This window comes from Trichophyton verrucosum (genome assembly GCF_000151505.1).
Source record: "Trichophyton verrucosum HKI 0517 chromosome Unknown contig00275_1.f1.exp, whole genome shotgun sequence".
Classification (NCBI taxonomy): Eukaryota; Fungi; Ascomycota; class Eurotiomycetes; order Onygenales; family Arthrodermataceae; genus Trichophyton; species Trichophyton verrucosum.
In genome coordinates, this window is record NW_003315470.1 from 41,509 (window position 1) to 55,996 (window position 14,488).

The 14,488-nt window shown below is 46.8% G+C and overlaps 4 protein-coding genes across 4 annotated transcripts; 2 read left to right on the top strand and 2 right to left on the bottom strand.

Annotated features, from left to right (window-relative positions):
- Positions 1 to 145: 145 nt before the first annotated feature.
- TRV_03252 (uncharacterized protein) lies at positions 146 to 1,558 on the top strand (the record flags this gene model as incomplete). The annotated part of the gene is made up of 4 exons (XM_003022549.1): positions 146 to 334; positions 459 to 501; positions 555 to 885; positions 949 to 1,558. 4 exons carry the CDS (start codon positions 146 to 148, stop codon positions 1,556 to 1,558), a joined length of 1,173 nt encoding a protein of 390 aa, XP_003022595.1.
- A 3,553-nt stretch (positions 1,559 to 5,111) lies between these two features.
- Positions 5,112 to 6,237, bottom strand: TRV_03253 (uncharacterized protein; the record flags this gene model as incomplete). The annotated part of the gene is made up of 2 exons (XM_003022550.1): positions 5,112 to 5,583; positions 5,615 to 6,237. The coding sequence occupies 2 exons, from the start codon at positions 6,235 to 6,237 to the stop codon at positions 5,112 to 5,114; spliced, it is 1,095 nt and encodes a 364-aa protein (XP_003022596.1).
- A 1,628-nt stretch (positions 6,238 to 7,865) lies between these two features.
- Positions 7,866 to 9,851, bottom strand: TRV_03254 (uncharacterized protein; the record flags this gene model as incomplete). Its single annotated transcript, XM_003022551.1, has 3 exons — positions 7,866 to 9,242; positions 9,308 to 9,507; positions 9,584 to 9,851. 3 exons carry the CDS (start codon positions 9,849 to 9,851, stop codon positions 7,866 to 7,868), a joined length of 1,845 nt encoding a protein of 614 aa, XP_003022597.1.
- Positions 9,852 to 10,236: 385 nt separating this feature from the next.
- TRV_03255 (spindle-pole body protein (Pcp1), putative) lies at positions 10,237 to 14,163 on the top strand (the record flags this gene model as incomplete). The annotated part of the gene is made up of 3 exons (XM_003022552.1): positions 10,237 to 10,755; positions 10,887 to 13,873; positions 13,935 to 14,163. 3 exons carry the CDS (start codon positions 10,237 to 10,239, stop codon positions 14,161 to 14,163), a joined length of 3,735 nt encoding a protein of 1,244 aa, XP_003022598.1.
- Between the last annotated feature and the right edge of the window lie 325 nt (positions 14,164 to 14,488).

Consider the following 14,488-nt stretch of genomic DNA (forward strand, 5'->3'; position numbering starts at 1 on the left):
AGTACAGCTACTCCTTCGCCAGGAAGCCGAGAGTCAGGCGAGGGCCAAATCTCACTGACTATAAATCCTCTATAAATCGAATATCCAGCTCTCGGTTCCCTTTTACGCCGTACTCTCAGCAAGTTTTAACCGACATCCTGGCCCAATGGCTGCTCAGGGCCATCCAGAGGCAAGCAGGCCCAAAACCGAAGTCCAGCCATGCAGGTATAAAACAGGGAAGACACTAGGAGCTGGGTCTTATTCTGTCGTGAAAGAGTGTGTCCACATTGATACTGGCCGGTATTACGCTGCAAAGGTTATCAATAAACGGTTGATGACTGGACGAGAGCACATGGTACGTATTCGTTCACGGCCAAAAATGCCGTTCTTTGGGTCTATTCCAGGGGAGCTGACTGTATCATTAACCAAAGGTTCGAAATGAGATTGCCGTACTGAAGAGGGTGTCTATGGGGCACCAGAATATCCTTACCCTGGTGGACTATTTCGAAACCATGAACAACCGTACGTGCACTGTCAAAGCCTAAGGGAACCATTCTTAACTCAATAATGTGCAGTGTACCTCGTCACAGACCTAGCCTTGGGAGGAGAACTGTTCGATAGAATTTGCCGAAAAGGAAGCTACTACGAGTCCGATGCGGCTGACCTTATCCGTGCAACACTATCCGCTGTAGCATACCTCCACGATCATGGAATAGTCCACAGGGACTTAAAACCAGAGAATCTCCTGTTCCGTACACCAGAAGATAATGCCGACCTTCTAATTGCCGATTTCGGACTTTCGAGGATAATGGACGAAGAGCAGTTCCATGTCTTGACAACCACATGCGGTACCCCGGGGTACATGGCCCCAGAGATTTTCAAAAAGAGTGGACATGGAAAGCCTGTGTAAGAACAGAATACGTTCCCTAATATGCTAAGTCCAGATTGCTAATATGTCACTATTTGCAGGGATATCTGGGCTATTGGCGTTATCACTTACTTCCTCCTCTGTGGTTATATGCCTTTTGACCGTGACTCCAACGTTGAAGAGATGCAGGCCATTTTGGTAGCCGATTACTCATTCACTCCAGAAGACTATTGGCGCAATGTATCTCCCACTGCGTGCGAGTTCATTAATCGATGCCTTACAACTGACCCCCTTGCTCGTATTACCTCTCATGAAGCCCTACAGCACCCTTGGATTAACCCTCCAGCCGATCCATTGAACCCCGAGGCCACTGGAAAAACTGGTACTGGTGAGGACCTCCTACCAGTTGTCAAGAAGAACTTCAATGCCCGGCGTACATTGCACAAGGCTATTGATACCGTTCGTGCTATCAACAAATTGAGAGAAGGCGGCGGCCTGATGATGGACGGTGCAATGAGCATTGATCCAAGACCAGAAAGGGTCAATGGCGATCAGGTTACGCCCGAGAACGGAGGCCACGATGGCCATATGGAGATTGATAGCAGGGGAAACGCTAGGGGCCAGACTGAGGAGCAGATCAGGGAACAAGAGAAGAGAGTTAAAAACGTGGTTACAGGGTTGTGGAACCAGTCTGCTGCTGGACGGCGGTGAAATAACTAACAATGGTATTAATTTTTTCTTCTTCTAATATTTGTGCAGGGGCTACACACAACTAGGTAACAGTAGCCCTCAGAATTGTTATTTAGCTGCCATTGGATAAGAAGAATAGGTCTTAGCTAGTAACTACAGGTCTAATACGCGCAAGATTCACCTTAGTAGCTTCCAACCCGCAATAGTTATATTCGAAAGATCAAGTGTAACTCCATATGCCGCTGGTTGAAATGTCTTGTTCTAATGAAACTCGATTCCTAGAGGCGGTATTATGCATATCCAGACAAGCAATATACAGTTAGTCAACTGGGTTAACTAGTAACGAGGGCAAGGAAGCGTAAACTTAGAACAGCACTCAAATCAGCCACTAAGCCAACTACGAGGGGCTTTGAATTGGCAGCATATCTAGCTATTGCTAAAGTGGAGAAGTGAGAGGAAATACATTGTACTGGCATTGTAGTATATTGTATACGCTTACATAGATGTTAATATGAAGTTGAAGAGACCACAAGTACGGAGTAACAAGTAGCACCTTTAGATTTAGAGGGTCAAAAAGGTGGTTGCGGCTCAAGCCGAGGGCCAAGGTTTCGTGTCACGTGGTGTTTCGCATTGGAGGTAACTAACTGGTTAGTTAGGTTTTCTCCCGAGTTTAAAGCGACAGCAGCGAGCAACAAGACGAGGATCGTTGGTATTCCTGACACCGACGCTGGGTGATCACCACACTGCATTGGAAGCCTCGAGGTGGTCAATCTTACATTCACCAATAAATCTTTGGCAGAGCTGGAACATCCCAATCTGGCGGGCGTAGTGCCTTACCCAGCTGATCACAACCACCTCTGTATGCAGCCAGCAATTGCTATTCATGCAGTCACCCGGTCAGGAATGTTATGAGTTATGCTCAGTCGGCCTCGTTCACCTTATAATGATACCCCTAGCCTCCTCTAACCGTGGAAGCAAACGAGCTTGTGCTTTCAGTGCACATAACTGATAAGCCCTATAGCTCTGCCTTCCTACGGATTTATTCCCCAAAATTTGTTACTCGTGATTATGCCGTTTCTTATGCGGAGGCAGGAGTTGGCCTAGAAAACCCCTTAGCACCTGCAAACTACAGTTATGGCTTATAGCCTCAAGGGGTGGTCTAACATTCACCGAGAATGTAGACAATTATTACGTCGTACTGCTATATTCTTAGAGTACTGACCCACTCCTACACTTCTGCTTTAACTGTCATAGCATGCTGGGAAACTTGATCCATTTGGCTATCAAAATAATCAGGATTATCAAGGGGTTTCACACCCTCTGGTTCTGCTCAATTAAACACATGTCGCCTATATACATCCAACGTCTAGCAGCTGAGCTTTCCACACTTGCGGCAAGAGGTTCTGACACCATAGTCGCAGGCCTTGCCGGTTTTCCTGGCACATTCAAAAACGTGACCGTTAGTGCAGGCAGGGTTGATTCTCTCGTTGCCGCAGAACTGTCCCTGAATTCCGTTGCATAGACAATTGCTTGGGCGACAGGCTCTCTTCTCAAGCTATAAACACCCACCCGTTTGTTAGTAAAATATCCAATGACATATTATGGACCACCTTACTTACAGGACTTTCAGCACCAGTGGCAGCTGCAAGGCAGGCAGGCACAAAGGCAACAAGAGCGAAGACGGTAGTGAGCTATAATGAACCCAAGTCAGTGGGTGGAACATAATCACCAGGAAAGATGAAGCCCACCTTCATGTTTTCTGATCGAAAGGATATAGCTGGGTTCAAATTGTTGGATTTTTCGATTTGTGTTGTTGGTCTGGTGGAAAGAAGCAGATGAACGGGGTAAACTGCTCCTTTATATATTTCATTTCGGGTCCCCTACCTTTCTTTTTGCCCTACTATTCGTCTTTGACTGCGGTCCGGGCTATACGGGCATCATGTCGTCTCTCATGCTGCTGGGAGAGGACTGGGAAGCCCATTCATTGGTACGTTCCACTCAACGAACAGCCAAGTTTCACACTCTTGACAAGAAGCTGAAGCTTGGGTGATAGCCGGTAAGATCCCTGCCGATACTTAACTATTAAATATCGTATAGCCTGCTTGCTTCCGACTTCATATATGCACGTCGCCTTGCAAACACGAGAACAAGTACTACTATTGGCGTAGGACGCCTGAATTCCGCTCTGCAAGGAGACATGCAGGCGGGATATCACAGCAATGGACGACGCGATGGGTTAGATTCAGGTGTTATGATTGAAGGATTCGAAAATACCACCCCCCCCCCCCCCCCCCCCCCCAATGGAGATCTGACTCGTATACTCCCGTGCGCTTTGTTTGGCATTTTCCTTCTCTGGACTAGAAGATATCCAGAGAGTGCAAGAATATCACTCCGTACATCTTCATCACTGACCTGACCAGCCGGGAATCACGGAGTTTTCTAATATTAGAATTTGCACGCGGTAATTTCTCCAGGTCTCCTGACGATCCACTTTTCTCGTGTCCATAGCGTTCTGCGCTGGATGTTGGTATTTCTTGATATTTTAAGATCTCTCCGGAGAATCTCCGCTGGGTGCTACTCGCATAATTGACGAGATCTTTGTCTTCAGAATCATCAGCAAGGGGGAGGGGAGTTGTAGAACAAGGGTGAAATACGGAGTATGGTGTATGAACTACCTGACACCCCATAGACCAGCAGTTGAGGCTCAAGGCTGAACATGGTTTCATTTAACTCACTAGTTAACTAACTAGTTCACGAGTTGGTTGGCAAGTAACAAGTTATGGAGGCTCACGGCGATCGTTCGTATTATGCTGGAATATCACCAGTAGGGGGCCATCGACCACGGTTGCCCAGCAATCAATAAGGATGACTTGAGCCTTTCAGCTCTACCTACCAGGTTGTTACGAGCCCCAACAAATCGCACTGTACGGAGTAATTAAAGCACATCCAAAACATGTACTTTTTGTCTGCCTTGCTGCAGAGAGCGGGAGTCTGCTGGCCCACTGGGTAGTTATAAATAGCTTCATAACGAGTAGATTAAGTACCACACGGAGAAGAATACCTATCTGGGGGAAGAAGGTGAGATTAAAAGTACTCCAAGCTTTCAAATAACCCCTCACACGACACTATCGAGAGAACGAGAGAATATGAAATTATGTGTCGGTTATGCCTACAATCGATTGGCTGACGTTTCTTATGCCACGGTTAGTATATTAGGGTGAATGTAACGGCGGAGAGTTGGTGCTGGACCAGTTTACAAGGGATTCTACTGAGTACATGGCGTTGGTTCTCTGAGGCTTCATCTTCTTGTTGGCGTAGCTTGTCAGCATAAAATAGCATTGCCAGGGGGTCACGGAAATGCGGCGTGCCGTGTTCACATCGTGGTAAGCGACAACGAATTTCTCGCTTGGCCAGTTAGTTGCCCAAAATAATACTTTTATGACCCATTTGAGCCGGGTCCGTGAAAGAATGAGTCCGGGGCTGTAATAGAAATTGTTATTGCTATACTCCGTATAATTAGGATAAAGTCATAAAGTATATAGTTGTCCTTTAAAAACACCCATTCATCACCCCCTTAACGTGACGCCTCTAAGGTAGCTAAATGGTCAGGAGAAGATTCAACCCACTTTCTCCACTCTTGCCATTCAGAATATGATGCACTGGCTTTGAGACCTTGGTATCTGACAGTCTTAAATTCAGACATGCCTTCCCAAGGCCTGTCTGGGTTCCCACCGCTAGAGCTCCCGGACCGGAGGAACCGACGAGTGACACTGCCAGCACTCGAAGCTCCTTCCCAGCCTGCCTTTCTCATCAGGCTCTCAACGGTCTCCTCCTTCGTCCACCCCTGATCGATGGCAACGTCTGGAAGGTAGGTGGCTCCATATCGTCTGCCCCTGTGAACAAACGATATGCGGATCCCATGCGTCCCTAGCTCCCAATCAAGCGCATGAGAACAAGTCTCAAAGTTTGAGAGAAGAGTAAGAGAGCAGGAAAGAGAGGGAAGAAGCTGTAATGGTATCGGGGAAAACCTAGTGTCTCCAAATGCCCTAGATGGTTGTGAGTTAGCATGTTATATACTTAAGTAGACTTTCCTTGTACGTGGTTCCATACGATGTCAACGCATATGATTTCAGACCAGAGCTAAGCTCCTGGGCATCAAAAGTGCCAATACAGCCCCGGAGGGACTTATAGCCACTCCTGGAGACGGTGTTCCAAGTCACAAAGAGTGGGTATGATGCATCCGGAGGAGTTCTGCGAAGGGTCTCGCTGTAGCTCGGTTTGTGCGGAGAAAAGATAGATGAAGTATTAGGGCTAGGGCTAGAAGATATAGAAGTATTGCTCGTCAGTGCGGAGCGAGAAGAACTGGTAGATAGTGCTGGTGGTGTTGAGGTCGATACACTGGAGGAACCCGACGAAGCCGCACTTTGAAGACGGCGAATACTAGGCGGCTGTAAGGTGCTCGAGAATGGTTGTCCTTTGTCCATATCATCCTGCGGCTCTTGACCATCAGTGTCTACAGGAGGTTCAACAGAGCCTCCTCCCTCCAAGTCTTCATTGTCTGCTGCACGTAAAGCAAGAGCCTTTGCAGTTTCAAACTCTGCCCATAACTCTTCTACTACAGAGAGCTTTGGGGGTTTACCTCCATCAAAAGAGGCTGCTAGCGTTTCGAAGCAAAAATAACATTGTGCAGGAGTAGCCATATTTGAAGAGCGATGTCAGTTGAAAGGTAAGACAATAAAACTCCCTTGCCTTTTAAGGACGCTGAGTAGAACTGATGTATAAATGAGTCGGCAGCTAACAGAAGACAGGAGGAAATTATATCATGTCAACAGATGCAGGACAATAGGGAAGCCTGGCCACCAGATGATTGCGGGCTGAGCAAGAGCGGAAGAGAGGGCGCTTTCCCCGGGGTTTTTGGCTTGTACTTGCAGTGTTTCCCGGCGTGATCTCCGCAAGAGAGCTTCGGTTGTATCTCGCCCTCCTTTATAGTTGGAGAGCTGCTGGTGCTGCAGCCTGTGCAATTATTATGGCGGATCAAGGCAAAAGTGGACGTTGAGAAAGAGTTGAAGTTGGAAAAGTCTTTTTGCAACTGGAAGAGGACAGACGTCATGAGTCGCGCTTAGTCATCATATCTTGGCGCTGGTCGCATGAGCCTGGCTTGCGGCTGGCTGCCTAACAACACCACGTCCGGCGCCTTGTATTGGCGGGCCAACGTCAGTAGCGGTATGGATTGGGACAGATCACCGGCCAGGGAGGGGTAAGTATAGCACGGGAAGACACATAGCAGGTGGTACGCCTACGGGTGGAGTAAAACTGCCTTAAATATGCTATTTCCACTCAACGTTGACACGGAAGCTCGACATGAAAAACAGAGCTTGTAGGCATTCCGTCTTCACAGTCATCTGAGCCGATCTAGGGAGTTGCTTAGGCTAGCATTTGGACCTCACGCCCTTCATAGGCTTTCCTTCCACTGACTGCTAACTATACGGGGTATTTATAGCGAACGAGGCAATGGGAGACGCAGACAAGCACTTGCCCAAGTCCAAAAGCTGGGGAGAATTCAATATTAAGCCGTTAGAAGGATGAACAGCTACCCATATATACGCGGCGTTTGATCCAAGCCTCAAGGGTAGGTGTTGTACTTTTTGGAAAAGGCACCCTCGTCATAATAGTATATCATAGTATACTGTGGTTTTGGGTACATAGCAACAGGGCCTATCTGACGGACTGCAATATAGTGGGCGCTATACTAGCGGGCAGGGATCACCAGTTACGTCGAAGTGGAAAGACTGGCGGCTGGGTGAGGAGTTTGTTGGGCAGGAATATGCCTACTCTTATGCAAGTTCTCTTCATACATGGCATCTTCTCCATAGCTCCGAACAAATGCTTGTGTCTTTATCTGAGTACTCCAGCCACATTATATCCAGTATTAGCATCAAACATGGAATATGAATGGCCATTTACTGGCTGGCATTCGACCACTCCGGGCCTGTCAATACCTGACAGTCAAGTGATTCAGCGCCTAACAAAGTGATACACGCAGCATATCCGGCACTCGTACGGCTGGTGGGCGGGAATGTGAGCCACACGGGTAGCTATTCAAGTTTAAGGGTATTCCGAGTGCATAGGGGTATCAATTTTCTGCAGAAGAGAGTGTTCATATCCGAGGTTGAAGGGATAGCAGTAGGAAGCAGTGTGTAGAGCCTCAAGGATATTTGGTGCCGGGCTTAGGTTTCCCTGTTTGTTGGGAAATGATTGATAGGTCCTCCAGCCATCAATCTTTGCAAGAGAAATTGCAGGGTTATACACTTACACATAAGTGCTCATATTATTTGCGGTCGCCTTTGGGTATTTTCATCCCCATCATACCCAACATATTGCTCCCAGGACCAGACGAGCCACCCTGACTTCCGAGACTCTCGAGTAGATTCCTTGCCAGATTTATGTCGATTTCGTTCTCGTCAAGATCATCCTCATCCTCATCCTCACTCTCATCTTGATGGACGCTACTATCATTGCCCCTTATAGGAGCTTTCCCCTTGGCAGCCTTCCTGGAGTTGAATTGATCAAAAAACCCGGCTTGCCGTAACTCCGCTTCCATCTTCTTAGACATGTCTTCGATTTCGCCTGAATCATCGTCACCATCACTGGGTCCCCCGTCGAGATCTTGGATGCGTTTGGGCCTAAATGAAGACCCCTTATTCGAAGCAGTTGGCATGCCCATCATCTCCTTCATCATTCTTGAAAATTCCTCCTCATCAAATGAAGCCTCCTTGTCCTCACCGTCGCTGCTAAACTCCTCGTCAGTGTCACCATCACTGTCATCTGACCCGAATTCGTTAATAAGCCCTGCCCCATCGTAACCGGCGGTGTCATCATTTAGAAATTCCTCAAACTTTGAGACTATTCTTTGCAAATTCTCTTGTGCAGCTTTGTCGCCGAAGTCACCACCCCGTTTCGCCTTCTCCCCACTACCTCTTCCTTTTAGCTCACTTTCAAGGTCTTCAAAGCCAATGTCAAGCCACGATTCATCATCATCTACCATATCCCAAGTTTTTATTTCTGCATCCGTAGGAAGAGCCTCTTCCCCTGTGTCAACATCTTCGAGAATAAGTTTCATTTCTCGCACATATTGTTTATCACGGTTCTGGGGGTCAGACAAGAGCATTTCAAAGCCGCAAGCCAGTTTCATTCCCATATCGGCACGCTCAGAATCCTTTGAGTTTTTGGTCGTGGGAACACGTCCCTTCCATTTTGCTGGTGCTGGAAAATCCTGACTTTTCAACTGGGCAAACCCAACCTTTGTGAACTTGACACTGACTGTGACAAAATCTGTAGGTTCAAATACTAAATTAATTGAATCTTTACCCTGTAACGGCCGAAGTGAAATAGGGTCCCGGAGATAAAAGGCTTCTATAGCCGAAGATATATACCCCGGCCTGGTCCGTAGTAAATGCGCGATCTTTCGCGGAATGGTAACCAGAGAGGAATGCAGGTTATTCTCAATTTGATTTGGGTAGTTCCGGAGTCTATAAAAGGCCTCTTCCTCAATTGTGGGTGACCGCATCAACCGTTTGGGCTCAGTAGTGACGATGTCCCTCGCGTTGCGGAAAGTCAGTTTCTCAACATTGCCTTTCTTTTTTTCCATAGCAGTTGTGGGCGCTCCAGGCTTAAGGATGACTAGCTCTCCCTTGTTGATCCAGACCTAAATCAAGGATTAGCATGTATGTGTATACATATCTATTTAGAAGTTGACGCTGTTTGCCTTACCCGGTTATCTGCTATTTCAGGCTCTAACCAAGCAGGTAATGCTGCCGCAGCCTCTACTAGTAAGAATTCGCCATCACTGTCCGTTACCTTCACCCAGATATTATCAAACTTTCGTGAAACTTCGCGGAGGAGATATACAATGACCCATTCATCTTCGATTGAATCTCCATATTCGGTTCTTCCGCGAAGTAAATGTATGCCTAGATGATTGACATACCAGTTAGTATGGTATAGCAATTTGTATTAAACCGGAGGAGAGAAATAAAACGAAATTACCATCCTCCTTTGTAAGCTCCAGCTTAAAATTATCTCTCTGCCATATGTAGTTCTGCAAGTACTGTTTCACTAATCCCGATGCGTACTTCTGCACTTCGACCAGAAAATTTCGGGTTGAGTCTGTTGAGTCCACATCCGCTGTGGGAGTGCTGGTCACCGGAATCCAGTACAGCGAGTACTCCACACAGTCATCGGGGAGCTGAGGTTTAGGAATCGGTCTGAACGTAGACCGGAGCCACGCAATGTCTTCTTCAGTAGGACCGGCCATATCTCGTCTCAAGTCGTCTTCGAGTCTCTTGTGTGTCTATTACATCTCGTCTTTTCTCTATATTTTTTTGGTCACTTTTCTTTCTTTTCTTTTCTTTTCTTTTTCTTTTTTTTTTTTTTTGGAATATTTTAGAGTTTTGATGACCTCATCGGAGCCTTCGGGATTACATAAATCCACAAGTAGGACGCTAAACCCAAAAGAGCTATATGTAAACAACGTCACAAACACGCCAAAAAAAAAATCACGGTTCGGCTTTTGATCCCTTTTTCGATTCCACGATGGTGTTCCAACTTGGTTATCTTTAATATAAGATCAAGTGTCGCGTGGCCGACCGGCTAATGGTTTACAGGTCTAAGCGCGTTAATTAGGACCCCGAGCTGTCAACATGGCATTTCCGTATATCGACACTCCACGCACCGAAGTGGATGGAAACGCGACCTTTATCAGCCAGGGACAGCGAAGCGCAACACGCCATAACCTTTCTGCACTGGACTCAGTTGAGAATTCGTTCGTATCGCCAACGAAAGATCACGATATATTACGTGAAACATCTGATTCGCGCAATCGACAGCGTAGAGTCTCACTTCGAACCCCTCGAGCAAGCCAAATTCTTAAATCAGCCAGACTCGATAAACGAACATTGCCCAATTCAGCATTGCCCAAGGGGGAGTTCACTCCCCTCATGAATAGCGTTACGAAGAATAACTTTTTGCGAACTGGTGGTGATCGCGCTCGAGGTGTGCCGGCCACGCCCGCGCTATCGAAAATAGATGAAAGCAATATATACGAAGGAGCTTCCATGAATAGTTCCGCCTATGATGCAACTCCTGTGCCTCAGGGTGCACCAAGCAGCGGCCAGAGTACCCCGTTACCTACACTCCCCCAAAGAGATGGCGCGGGTGGGGTAATTTGTGACGGACAGAATATGACTTTGAGGGAACAAGAAAATGTACGGATTCTCATCTTGCCCTTTCCATGAACATAGACGGCTGCTATGTAGGTAGAAGAATCTGTACTAACATTTCCTCTTTACAGATTATCAACAAGTTTGATAAGGAGAATTTTGGACTCAAGTTGAAAATACATTATTTGGAGGAACAGCTACGAAAGGCCGGGCCTGAGTTGAACCAAGCCGCCCTAAAAGAAAATACGGAACTGAAAGTGTCGAAGCTCACCGTACAAAGGGATTTGCATCGATGCAAAAAGAGCCTTATCCATGCTGAACGCGACCTGGAATCCTGTCAGCTTCAGCTCCAGGAGCTCCGTGCGAAGCTGACTTCAAAACAGTCTGATGGCGCATCTCAGGAAACAATAAAATGGATGCGTCAAGAAATGGAGTCCAAAGACGCGGATATAGCAGATCTTCAGGAACAATTAAGATCAGCGGAATCCAAACGGGCGGAGGAGGCTGCCAATCTAAGGGAAGAAATTAATGAGTTGGAATATACCATTCGAGAAAAAGACAGGCACATTGAGGAAAAGGAGGAAGAAATTGACAATCTTCAATCTAAACATGCTGATGAAAACGCCAATATGGCCGATTTGGAGACGGAGCTTGAAGATGCCAGAAGCAAAATTGAAGATCTTCAGGATAGCCTTGAGCGTGCAAGGACTGAGACCGAAGATGCCGAAACAGCTTGCGAGCAAGCTCTCCAGGAAAAAGAACAAGCTGTTGAAGACTTGAGAGAACTTCAAGACGAGATGGCAAATAAATCCATTTCTGCTTCAGGGCTGACTCGTCAATTGGAGGAGAGAGCAAATAAACTGGAGTCCGAGCTTACCTCTGTTCGACAGCAATATGTCACCCTCCAAGAAAAACTGGATGAGAAAGCACAGTTCGAACACCGCTTACAGGAGCAAATCAAGGACCTCAGACAAGAGAACTCGTCGACAGAACGCGAACTGATCTTCCTTCAAAAAGAACATGCCAGTTGTCAAGGAAATATTGAGGATAAAATGCATTCTGAAAATAGATTGCAAGAGCGAATCGAAGATCTTAAGCAGGAGCTTTCATCTGCCAAATCTGATCTGCAGCACGAGCTTGAGCAGGCTCGTCATGAGAAAGCAATTGCAATTCGTGACCAGAAGTCCACTTTAGCTCGCCTTCAGGCTCTTGAGGATGAATTACAACACAAAGGAGAAACAAAGACCCTGCTTCAAACCAGGCACGATGCTTTAACAAACGAATCGAAGGCCCTTCAAGGGGATCTGGATCGAGCAAAGAGGGTTATTGCCGAGCTGGAGGAAGACGCTGCAGCTGAGCGACAAGAATCGCTGAATACGTTGGAAGAAATGAGAAACCGCCACAAAGACGAGATTGATCGACTAAACTTGCAGATTACGACACTTCGTCGTGAGGTAGACAAGAAGGACTCCTTATTCAATTCGGACTTGGACAAATGGGAAAACATCAAGCGATCACTAGAGCTGGAACGTGACCGGGCACTGCAGCAAGCTGAGGCACATAAACGAACAGTTGACAGTCTTCAGCAAATGGAAACGACAAAGTCTGGGCGGGAGAAGAGATTGCAAGACATCATTGACAGCGAGAAACAACGCCGTCTCCAACAGGAAGAACTCCTCACTCGTCAGATAAAAGAGCTCAATGATGACATTTCATCTAGAAGGGAGGCATCCGAAACCCAACGATCCGAGCTACTCTCGCTGAAGGAACAACTCAGAGTCAGCCGGCGTGAAGAACAAACCCTCAAGGAAAAAGTTCAGGGTTTGGAAGACGAAATTATTGTCCTGCAGGCCAGCTTGGAAGAAGAGCAACAGTATGCTTTGGCTCAACGGAAGGCTGGCAGCTTAGACACTGGCGGTCACCTACAGAGTATTGCACAGGAGAAGCAGGCCCTTAGAGAAGAACTTACTGCCACGAAATCGGCGCTCAATGAACTCCGAGTTACCCTTGCTGAGGTAGAAGCTGAGAGGGATGGCCTCCAAGATGAACTTGCTCAATATGACCATGTCGGCGATGCAACACGAGTAGATCATGAAAAACTGGAGCTGAAGAAGGCAAAGTTACGTCTAGAACGAGACGTTATTCGGCTAAATACCGAGAAAATTTCATTGCAGGAAGCCAAAGATGCCCTTCAGAATGAGGTAGACAATGAGCTTGTCCGTGCTGCGGCAGAGGAGGAGCGCCTGGCTGCAGAAATCAGCCGATTACAAGACAAGTTATTTATGGCTGATGATAAGAAAGATCGCGAGCTTCTTTCATATAGAAGCAAGACTACTCGACTTGAAGCTCGCCTCAAGGAGCTTGAAGCTCATCTTCATAACCCTGTGCCACCGGAGCCTGCGTCTCCCCCAGACCATGCTGATGTGTCAATATTCCGCCAATGCCTAGCGGAAACTCGGGAGCGTGAGAGAATTATCCTCCAGCGAGAATCAGACTTGAAATCATCTATTCGACTGCTCAAGACTCGTATCACTGATTTAGAAAAAGAGAACCATGATCTCCAGATTGCGAAATATGAAGGCAGCTCTCCGATTCCCTCTTCCCCTGCTTCACGGCTCGAGGAAGAATTGCGAAATCTCCGTGCTCAAAATATTGAAGCTCACAAAGCCTTGAAGGAACTAAAGGCCAAAAACCGTGAACTTGAACAGCAAAGGTATTCTGCCAACGAGGAGAGCCAGAACTTTAGTGAAGTACTTGATCTTTCTACGTTCGATCCAGAATCCATCGCGGCCAAGTTATCGAGACGTGAAGCCCGCATTCGTGAGCTCGAAGGTGACATCCAACGAATCCGCGGAGAGCGATCTACTGCTCTTAAGAACCTCAACGCAGCGGATCGTAGGATACGGTTACTGCAAGACCGCCATCCCAAAGCTATTCAAGATATGTCGAAGCAATTGGAAAAACAGAAGAGTCGACATGACAGGGAATTGGAGGTTCTGCGAATGGAGCTTCTCTGGAATCAAGTACGTTTGATTCGAGCAGAACAGTTCCGTAGAGACCTTGCCTGGTACAAGGAAGTATCGCAGTATAGAGAACAAGAGAGGATTAGAACTACGTGGTATGTGTCTTTTCTTCACCAGCGGTGACATGATAGTTCCAAGCTAACATTGTTTGAGCAGTGCCCAAATAGAGCGCCAGATGATAGCTAATATGGGTATAGTGGTATCTGAAGCTACCGAGCAACTGAGTCCTATCCAGAAATTCAGAGCTGGTATTTCAGTCGCATTGTTCATCGCCCGAGCAAAGAGAGTGACAATTGAATGGAAGAAGAACTCACAAATAGGAGATCTTGTCAAGAGAGCCAAGAAAGACCAGCACAGAAAACACGGAAGAGTACTGCAGAGATGAGGTACATATCGCAGAAGATTTCTTTATCAACGATTAATGGATCTTTTTGCTGTTTCACTGGGTCGTATTGATTAAATACTTCTCTATTGTTAACTAGGTTGATAGCGTTCATTTCCTCCGCAGGAGGAGGCAAAATCCGGTGTTTGGTCCGGGCGTCTGGGTATTAGGAATCTGTTTATATGAGGCAATAGGCTGCGTTGTTTGGCAAGTTGTATATCAAAACTGGCTATGAGTAATTTTTGCGGCTTAATCTGATAATTGGTTCATTACTCCGTTCGCTAATATGACAATGACTGGGGGTAACTAGGAAGTCTTTCAACATGAT